This window comes from Hippocampus bargibanti, linkage group LG10 (assembly GCF_051943395.1).
Source record: "Hippocampus bargibanti isolate YZ-2025 linkage group LG10, ASM5194339v1, whole genome shotgun sequence".
Taxonomy (NCBI): domain Eukaryota; kingdom Metazoa; phylum Chordata; class Actinopteri; order Syngnathiformes; family Syngnathidae; genus Hippocampus; species Hippocampus bargibanti.
Genome location: NC_142743.1, coordinates 15,731,869 through 15,743,106, shown reverse-complemented (window position 1 = coordinate 15,743,106; position 11,238 = coordinate 15,731,869). Strand labels below are relative to the sequence as shown.

At 42.1% G+C, this 11,238-nt stretch overlaps 1 protein-coding gene across 1 annotated transcript; it reads right to left on the bottom strand.

Annotated features, from left to right (window-relative positions):
• Positions 1-332: 332 nt before the first annotated feature.
• On the bottom strand, positions 333-10,547 carry LOC148892641 (uncharacterized). Its single transcript, XM_089006806.1, is given in 12 exon segments — positions 333-657; positions 2,029-2,180; positions 2,262-2,383; positions 3,177-3,234; positions 3,413-3,610; positions 3,698-4,388; positions 4,907-4,960; positions 5,076-5,472; positions 5,474-6,616; positions 8,547-8,708; positions 8,811-8,915; positions 10,420-10,547. Coding segments are annotated over 12 exon segments (3,276 nt in total). The 5' UTR covers positions 10,516-10,547; the 3' UTR covers positions 333-559.
• Positions 10,548-11,238: the final 691 nt, after the last annotated feature.

The following is an 11,238-nucleotide window of genomic DNA, read 5'->3' as shown; positions in this document are numbered from 1 at the left end:
TCTCCTCCTTCAGCCATGTTGGGTTGACAAAAGCGCTATAAAATCTGAACACAACAATATATTTGCTTATGCAGCTCGCAACAGATACAGTGTGCTAGCTCTGGCCAGTATGCTCTTAGCTCTTTGCCATAACTTTTCCATTAGCATAATACTGCCATTAATCTCTATAGACGTTATAAAAAAACACAACTCTGTATGGATAGCTGTGAGACAATTGAATATGTTGAGTAGCGGGTAGAAAAAAGATATACACCTCAGATGCCGAGCCAGTCGAGATAAATGTTGCATCATGTGGTGGATCACCCCCAGCCCCCAAATGCAAAGGTTAAACATATGGCTTATAATTTAATGTTAATGAACAAATCAACATGTGTCTTATTTTGTAAACCTGCTTATGAATATCAGTCAATGCCTCATCAGCGACAAACCTCACCATATGTCACTTGTGGTCAGGTCGGTCACTGGGGGGCAGTAAACACTGAAATAGGCAACATAAGTGCGAGTAAAAAGTTCTGAAGTTGGTGTCGTTCTCTCTTCTGCGATCCTTTCATCTGCACTGCTACCTCAGACCTCTTTGGGCTTGTTTCAGTAACGAATCAAAGTCAAACTCCTGATATCTGCTCTTGGCTGGAGACGTCTCTGCATCCACTTTTGCATCTGAGGAACACAGTTTGATAACATGTTCAGTCATCTGAGGTAGGGTCCAAACTGTCCAATGTTTGACGCACTCGTGACTATCACTAACACGAGGTTGATGATAACAGCACACTTTCTTGAAAAAGGTTTAGTGCAATGGAAGCTCTAAATCTGAATGTACAGTAATATTTAAGGGAACAAATTAGACCTTGGAATGTGCACACAAGGGTTGGAGTTCCAACACTCGCCCACAAGCATCTCGGACATGACATGAAAATGCGGTAGTGTCATGTTTAAATGAGCTAATATGCATACAGGTATAATTGGCACAAAACTTGGAAAGCAAATCAGCTTCATTGGTCACATCTAATTCCAAAATGTCAGCACTAAAAGTCAAATGCACTTTGAGTGAAGGAAGCTGGAGAAAGCGGGTGTAACTGGTGCTCCCTGTGGAAATCTCACATACTGTAGCAGTAACAAGGAGAAGGCATGGTCATGCCAGGCAGAGCTGCCACTCTGTGATCACAGATATACAGCACAACCTAGAGCGGGCTCACAAACGCCCCGAACCGCCGGCCATGATGGCAGAGGAGGTATTCCAATCAAAAACAATCGGTGGAACGCTAGCACACTAGCTTGGCATCAGCGTAGGCATGTGACTCAAAAGGAGCGTTTAATATCCATACCAAGCGCTTGCGAGGTAAGCGTTGATGAACTTCAAAACATTTTTCATTGGCGTCTACATTTTCATTATTTCCAATCATTTTGTACGGTACTGGCCATTTTTCAGCCACAAAAATGCACATAATTCCAATCAACAATCAATCATCATGAATGTGTGACCCCTTCTAGCAATTAGTCCGTTAAATCGAGGTTCTACTGTATTCCAAAATGGGCTAATATCAGACAATGAATCCGTTGGGCCCTAATTTATTTTCCTTTTGGAACTACAACCATTTGGTTATTCACTCATATTTGTGCCTGTGTGTGTCATTTTGTGCACTTCCTGTACAGATGATGCCCAAATGCCCTGACACTTCCAAAGCATTATGTTCGTGGAGTAGCAGCAAGTGTTAAGTAGAGGTAGGCAAGGTTCCTCTCAGGGCTGGGTTCTCACTGATAAAGGTCCATCTTGCTATTGGCGCAATTGGCAGAGGTGGAAGTTCACACCTGATTATCTGCTCAACATACGATATGTACCCCAAAAGTGGTTTGCAATCTATTAAATACAAAAAAATTGAGTGTCTTTATTTGTATCAATGTGTCCAAATGTACTTCAAGGCTCACTCAGAGATAGCAATTGTACTGCTTCCCATGCCAAACAGACGAAATCTTTCCAAGGGGCGTCGACAATTGAATTGCGTTGGGCCTCAGAGGTTCCACTCTACTCACCTAAATCGGCATAATCTGAATTACAAAACTGTCTTCTTCCTCCAAAGCAGATGTCAAAGGGCAGCTCATCGGGTCTTCTTAGTTTTGCACCATTGTCGATGGCTGCAAATGCATCATCCATGCGGTAGAACGTGACAAAGCCATAATGGTCACTTTGGGAAGCAAACAAGACCCTTTTAGTACTTTACAGTATGGACTAACAGCAAACAGGAAAACATTTTGGGTGTACTTACCCTTTATCTCGAAAGTGCAACGACACACACTCAACTTCTCCGAAATAAGAAAAGCGCTCCCTCAGTTCATTGTGCGTCATGGACCTGCGGATGCGGCCGACGTACACAACTCTGCGTTCATCCTTGGGAAAAGAATTTTAGATGAGATGTGCAGATAATCAAACAGACAACAGCTGACTGGTTTGGGGACTAATGTAACAAATGTAACAACGTTACATATTCAAAATGAAAATATGAAAAAAATATAAGAGTAACTGCCTGAAATGGGGCTAGAAGTGCCATTTTTAGACTGGCTCGAGATGGGGCAGGGCTAGAGCATTTGACAAGAATGTTTTCTTGAATCCAGATCGAAAAGTCGGATGTTCAAAGGAGATCGGTCTTCACTTATTTTTATTTATCTAGCTATTCGGTTATCTGTCTATCTATCTGACTAGCTATCTAGCTATCTAGCTAGCTATTTGCTATCTATTAGCTATCTAGCTGGTTATCTATTCATTAGCTATATAGCTATCTGGCAAGCTAGCTATTAGCTATGTCCTAGAGACTTTTGAAAGGCGATTATAAATACAATGCATTATTATTATTATTACAGTAAAGTCTCGTTATATCGATATCGGATATATCGATAGTCCCGGTTATATCGATACTATTTCTATGCACGCATGGAGAAAATTACATGCAAACAGGGTCGGATATATCGATAGTCCCGGTTATATCGATATTTTTTCGGACTCCCTTGAATATCGATATAACGAGACTTTACTGTATTATTATTATTAGCTATCTTCTATTAGCTAGCTAGCTTTCTATCTGTGTTACTTCCAGGTTGAGTGAACGCTAGCGCGTGTGGCTGCCGCTGCTCACCTACAGAAAAACTTGACATGCCAGCTGATATGACTAGACTGTTGGACTTACTATGGCTTTCAGCTTCTGAAGCCTTGCCTTGTCTTCCGTCTTCAGTTTCCAAGACTTTCTGGTGATGGAGAAATGACATTTTAGTGATAGTAAGATGACATTTGTATTATTACAGTGAATACATAAATAATAAGTGCCTCAACTCGTAAGTTTTTCAAGGGACAAGCCCATGCTTGCTTATTTATTGCCTTGTGCAAACCAAAGATTTTGACTTATATATATATTTATAAACTAACCTGTAAACGTTTCTCCTTCGCGCATAAAAATTTGCTGAGGAAGGAGACGGTGACCGCGAGCGAGACCGTGATTGGGGTCTCGATCTGTTATATGTCAAACACATACAGGACACTTTGCAGCGCCGAGGCGGGGAATTGGAGGCAGAGCGAGAAGGGGACGATGACCAAGACCTGCTTCGTGATTGCTCACAATGGGACCTGTGGAGCCGCACAGACGTTCACATATTCAAATTTCAGGGGAGCACAGAACGCAAACCGAAGATCGAGAGAGGTTAACGTGACTACCTTTTTGGGGAGGGGGATGGCGAGCTGGACGACGATGACGAATAAACGCCAGAGAGTGGGGATCTTCTCAAGTATCTCCTCGAGTATCTGCTCTTCTTTCGTCCTCTGCTCGGAGGGCTGGGTGGAGGTGTAAGTTGGGTATATGAAGGGGCTGTCGGGTTGCAAGCGGATGAGGCTGACTGGTATTTCTCATCAATTCTGATGGGAGAGTCACATTGCATGATGGATATTTGATTGCATTTATCAAAAGATGGGGTCACTTCCACTTCATGAGTGTTCCCGGGAATAGAAGGAGGGGCTCTTGTATGCAAATAATCCAAGGGCACGCAGTAATCGTGATCTGTGGACACCAATGAACATACGTGAGGAGATGCAGCGGGCTCTGTCGTGTTTGTCTTCCTGCATGGCAAAGGTTGAGGATCAATGATTTGAATCCCCTTGGATGCTGGTGTTCTCCGTCTGACACTAACGATTTCCCGAGTGTTGAGAATGACTTCGGTGCTGACAGGCTCAGGAGTGACGTGTTCCAAGTTTCTTTGGCACTCCAGATAGCTCATGTCACTTTTTGATTTTACTGAGTACAATGTTGTGACAGGTTTGGGTTCCTTTGTGTTGGTCTGCATTGGCATAGAGTTCTTCTCTGCGTCTTTGTACAGGTTTGCACAAAAGATAACTGGATGAACCTCTTCAGCTGAAAGGGAGACAACCACAATTGGTTATGTGGGCAAATGTGCATTATACATTATACATACAAGAGAGTTCAGAATTCGGCGCTATGGTTGTGAGTACTGCTTACAATTTACAATGTATCATAGTAATGACAAATGTGCTTGTTCATCTTCCAGAATTCTGGTCAATTGAATTGTTGAGATCGGATACTGTATAATCCATTTGCATTTTCTCAGTTGTTGTTTTTTTGTGTGTGTGTGGTTAAAACAGGTGGGGTGCAGTGATGCAATTAGGCCCCTGGCATGAGTTGGCCCTGATCAACAAATATTGACTTTGTCCAATCTTTCATGTACATCTTCTCTTTTATGTCATGGCTCACGTTTCAGTGAGTCTGGCGGATGTATCTTGCTGCTGACGCCAACCTCTCACTCGAGTCAGCTGTTCAACTGAGAGCTGAGTGTGCCAAAGCGTTCGTAAACCAACATATCACTGTAATTGGTATGAAAACAACAACAAAACCATAATATGCAAAAGACTCACTTTGTTTCTCCTCAAACTGCTCCAACAAGCTGGTAAGGTCACAGGCTTCAATCCCTTAAACAGAAGAAACAGACACTGATGTCAACAATGTCCTCATTTCTCCGTTATCCATAATATAAATCGTTCATACCAACATCATTTGCTACAAGTGTGTGTGTTTGTTCTATACCTGAATCCGCTGCAGCAATTTGATTGCGACAGGTATGTTGAAATGGTGATCGCGCTTTCTCGGAAAGAGATGTTGTGGGGGCCTTTGATAACGCTTCCCTGACCGATTGGCCTTGGTCACACGTTGCTGAATCCGAATTTACTGACCAAGAAATCTGAGGCGTTGGCATGAGGTCTTGTGGTTTTTGGAATTCTGAACTGGATTTTGTTTGAGGTGTAATCAGGAAGCAGATCTCCACTTCATTTCTAGAATGAGGTTTCATGGAGGACTCTTGTTTTTGTGATGATGCAACTGAGTGTTGAACGCTGGACACGAGAGACGAGTGAGAATTTGATGGGTGGGGCGTCGGGCTGACGGGCAAGTGAATGATGACTGGGTTTGGGGGATCAGTGCTGAGCGGCATCCCGATTCTTGAATGGACTTGTCTTGCCGACAGCTCCTTGAACAGGGGGGCCACTGTGCTCATCATTGCACTTTGAACCATCAAATGAGGTCGGTTCAGATTTACTTCGAAGTGATTTGGCTCTGCGCTGCCTAACAGCCAACAATGGCTTCTTCTGTAGTAGTTCGAGAGGACGACAACATGTTGTCTTGCGAGGAGCTCTTTGGCGTGGATCCGGACTGATTCTGGACTTTTCTATCAAACATGGTGAAGAATTCATCTCACAGAGGTTTTGGCTGTGCCCATGTGAACAGAGAATTGGGGTTAGTTCTTTGGGGGGCTTGGGAACAGAAGGCCACCTGGTCATGTAACTCCTCTTTTTCTCCACCAGAGGCTGCCTTTTTTGTCGCAGCTGACGATACTCTTGCAGGCTTAGCGATTTGGTTTTGCCCTCATTTTTTGGCATAGGAGCCTCAGCCTGCTTATTTAAGTCTAATGAGATAGATGGAGTTGTTGGGGTTACAAGTCGTGGACCATTGGATGCATCTGCAACGGCTACGCTTGGGAGAGTCTTTTCATTGAATTCAACCTCCACACATGGATCAAATGAAGTCACTTGAACAGGGCCAAAACTGACTTTTTTCTTCACCTTGGGAAGCGGACCTTTGGATGATTTGCTCGTGAGGAATGCACTTTTTAGCAGTGTGCTGTGATCTTTTTTTGCAATCCCCTCTTTACCCTCCTCCTTCTCTTTCAGTGGTGTTTCATCATCATCATCATCATCAGATACAACATTTATATCTTCATCGCTGTCTCCAGTTGGCTTCTTATACTTCCATACTTCTCCCTGGGACAACATCGGGTGTTTCTTCTGTACTTTGTCCCAGGGCGATAGTGGTCCAGTAGCGCCCCGGTGGTCTCCCCTGTCCTCCTCCACATACATCTTAAGGCAATAGGGGTGCATGAGCCTCACTAAATTGACCAGAGAAGATGTAGTAAAGATGTTCACTTGAGTGTCTGATTTCTGATTTGGGCCTTCAAGCCATGTCCGACTTTGGTTTTGGAAGACTGGCTGAAGTCTGGCTACTTTGCTCTTGTCTTCTTTTCCTACACCATTTTTGGTTCTTGGTCTAAGTTTGGCTGCAAAGGCTACTTCATCCTAAAGAGAGATGGAGGGATAGGAAGAGTTCAAATGTTTTACCACTGCAAACTGGTCTTAGGCACAGTTGTCAGATGACAATTTTGGATCGGATTTTTTTGACACACGAGTGCATGTCATGTGACTTAGAATATCTTTTGGATAAAAAAAGAAAGCAGCTCCTAATTGTCTGCACATTCAGAATTTCTTTTGTTTTTAATTCAGTATCCCTATACACAGTACCTTTTCAGGCTCAAAGTCTAGTTCAGCAGCGGATCAAACAATTAATTGGATTGGATTGGATTTGCCTTTATTAGTCTCGCAGTGGAGAAATTTACATTTCACAGCAGCAAAGTTATGAAAGAAATGAAAGTAGAAAAGCAAAACACAGGAGCTGCTGGAAAGGCAGCCACTCTCTTCTTTTCTTCTTGTTTTCGTATTCTTATCGTAATACATCAGTCTTTGTGCAGGGTAAAATTACAATGGAACCATTGAGACTTAATATCGGAAATTCCAGGAGTACGCAACAGAAAACTGATCAGCCAAAATGGTCGAGGAATCAATTTTACACAATGGAACGCTCAACATTCTAAACATTACATTTTGTGCAAGTGAAATGTGTGCACTACATTTAGTAATATATTTGTTGCTTTAGAATTTTAAATGTAGCAAATTTTTAAACGGCACAAAGTGAAAAAGAAAATCCTATCATTTTCAGACCATGCCAATCATCATAATATTACGGGATCTGCACTGATTCAAATTTAAGATAAAATAAGACAAGATAATAAAACCTTTACTTGTCCTACAATGGAGACATTTTCAATCTACAGCAGCGAAAAACAACAAATTTAATGTTTAAGAAAAAAAAATTGATCGGGTCGGGATAACACTATATATAACCTGTCAGTGTAATTAACAGTCAACAACTGTGCTGTTTTGATGCAATTCACCGGTGTTTCAATATTTGTAATTGCACCCAAACAAGTTGCAGATGGTCAGCAACTTGTGAAAATGTCTTGCAGCACCTCACACATTAAACTGTACTGCACGATGTGACTGCCAAGTTCAGTTGTGTTACATCGATGAGCATACTCTAGACCAGGGGTCGGGAACCTATGGCTCGCGAGTCCTATATGGCTCTTTTGATGATTGCATATGGCTCGCCGATAAAACTAAATACATATTGTCGTTTTTTTCGCTGTTCATTTCCCGTTGGGGCTGCAGTTGGCGGAAAGCGCAATTTTGATTGGATGACACTGATCTAGAATGGGCGAAAGCGGCATTTTGATTGGATGATAGCGGCCGTCATGTTGAAACAGGTAAATGAGCCCAACTAGTGCACTTCAGCGTGAATGCACCGGAGCATTAGAGGAGAGAAAATGTTCTGATTCGAATTTGCAATGAAACAATACAATCGATGAAACAGTCGAATGTCAGTGACATTTTAACAAGCTCCATGTTAACATTAGCATCAACATACTTCTGCGAGAAGTAGATTGCAGATAGCAAGTGTGGAAGCTTATGAGTCGTATGCGGGCTAGCTAGCAGTAACTTCACCTCTGGACCGGCAAATTGAATTTCATTCCGATCGTTTGCCTGGATTTTTACCAATCATGAGGAATGGAAAACCATTCATGTTAACGGTGAGTACTGTCACAAAGTTATTTTAAATAATGCATTCTGATATTTTGTTGAAAAGAGGCCGCGCGTGCGTATGTGTGTGTGTGTGTGTGCGCGCACGCGAGCGTTTGTTTGTGCGCGCGTGCGTGTGGCTCTCACTGAAAAACATTTCTAAATATTTTACTTTTATGGCTCTCTTAGTCAAAAAGGTTCCCGACCCCTGCTCTAGACTCATTGTTCTTGTCTTGTCCAATGCAGTTCTGTGGTAGTTTGAGGTTATCAGTAAATGATTTCATGGGGGAAAAAAAGAAATTATCGTTGCACTTACAGCAGTCGTGCTGTTCCCAAACTCCTGACAGTTGAGGAGCTTGGTGGCAGGCAGGGTGTCAAAGGGAGAAATCGTGCTGCCGACATCATCCTCCACACACTCTAACATCTGATTTAGAGCAGACAACAATGTCTCGCTCTCTTCTTCTGCTTGCCTTGTGTCCTATAATGGGTAACAAAAGCCAGTCACTATTTTGGCCCATCCACTTTTAGCAAGCATACATTTTTACTCCGAGCTACTGCCATTCTTGACTTGTACTCTGACCTCGGATGAAGCAGCAGACTCCTCAAAAATGGCCAAGATGGAATGTTCCATACAGGACCTTGTGTCCATGCCCTCCTCACTCACGGTGCCTCCACATGAACCAATCTGCAGAGATATCGACAAAACGGGAATGAGTCAGACTAAACACATAGGGGTTTGTAAAAAAATTATCCTGACAGAATATCTTGAGTTGTGCGGTATGTTGGAGGATTGTTTTATTCTTGGACAATCAAGAAACGTGAAACCCATTCAATATTTCCAAACACAAAACATTTCTGTGTAGCCAACACTGAGTGAGAACTGTGATGTGAGGTGAAACAGACAGATCAATAGAAAGTTAGGGAGTGATTTGGGAGTTTGAATGAATTGATGGTCAAAAATTACTTAATATGTTTTTATTATTTTAGAATATAGTTTTTGGTCCATTTGTCATAAACTATGATTAAAGGACGTTTTTAATGGGTGTCAATTATTTTCTTTTTTCACAATTCAGAATCAGAAAGCCTTTATAGTCCCACAATGGGGAAATTGAAGATAGTACTCTGTGCCTCCTCTCGAGGAATAGCATGCATTTACCATACACACACACACACACACACACACACACACACACACACACACACACACACACACACACACACACACACACACACACACACACACACACATAAAAAAGTTAAATGTTTAAAATCCATACTCGTATGTGCCAAAGAGCACTGGACTATCTCAAGCTAACCTTGAGCGAACATGTTGGACTGACATCCTCAAAATTCAGACATTAAATCTTAGTAGCGCTGTGCAAGTAATCCAAGGTGATGTGTGAACATCCTGATGATGGTTGAATGTTTTTTTCTTATCTAATACAAATTTTAATTGTTGTACAAGAAAGAGAATTGGAACAAAATTCAGACAAATATGATATAACAATGTTGTCACAGTGGAAATTTGATTATAAACCACAAACTGTCACTTTTGACACGGGTATCAATCAATAAACAATAATAGCAGATGACAATGGAAATTACATCAACACAGGCGGTTTTACCACGGCACCAAACTAAATGCCATACAACTTTCTGGTCGGTTGGGTTGAATAATAATTAGTATTAAATACATTTCTGGGTTAAGAGATATCGCAGTGAAATATACTGCTAAAATGAAAATAATTGTGACGTTTTGAAGTGAAATCGGGTCAAAATGATCAAGAAGGACAAATGTCGCTTCGATCTTCGTCTTGCTCATCTCGCGTTCTTCTAAGAACAGTATAACGTGCCTGCCTCTGCTGATTTCAAAGCAGTGCAGCCAGGAAATGCAACACTCCTTCGCTTTCAACAACCAATGGCTCGTTGCGATCGCAAGAAGCAACACGAGAAGACCCAGCGTGTTGACTATACGTGACAGTCAGCGGTTTCCGGTTTTTGAGGATCAAAAACACTGTCGAGGACCCTCTACAGCGGATCGCTAAAGTCGTACCATGCTGCTAAAAGCCAGTCAAAGCCACGTGTCGCCACGCGCGAAGGAGCCGGTGAAACAATCGCCACTACGACGCAGAAAAACCTGTCCGTTGTCTACTTGATCAACACAATATCATATATAGCGAAAGCAATACCTGGCAAGGGCTTATTGTGTTCAGAAAATCCACGTTGACTGCATTTAAAGCCTCTTCTATTGGATTCCACTGCGCCGCCATCTTGCTGCTCCACATGGTCGACTTGGCATTCCTGAACACGTGATCACCGGAAGCGCGCGAAATGTCTGCTGACCTCAGAACAGTTCAACACTCACCACACACTCGGAGAACTCAGACCATCTGATCCTAGGTCAGAGAACACTTTTGCACTTAAACGCCGCCTTAGGGACGGGAAATGATTTTTCCATCATCTTGGTCCGTTTCTGATAACGTTTATAAGAACCTGGCACAATTGCATCTCTGTTAGGTACATTCAAGCCACCAAACACTAACTTCTCCAATGATCGCGATGTTGATTGTGCCGAAGCGCCACCAAGCGTTCAATTTTTGGTATGACAGCTTGACAATAATGTACCATTACTGTACTGTACTTAGATTATGCAGAGGGCAGATGAATGAGTCATAAAGTCGAGCCCCACTCCACCCGTATCCGCAATTTACTTGAGTATTTTATCATTATTCCCAACATTTAGACAACTGTTCAGTATAATTCTTACTTTGACAAAAGAAGAAAACCATTTATTTGTCACACAATTGAGAACTTGGCAAAAGGCGCGTTTCTGTTTTTCAACCCTGCAATGACGTAAAGTAAAACAGGTACGTATAAACAAAAGCTCATTAAGAATGCCACATAGTGTATTTAAATATAAAAAACATTCTCCATACATTGCTTCATTTATGAGAATGCTTTCATGGTGTCTCATCCAAAAATGATTTGTGGGGTGTTTTATCTTGCTT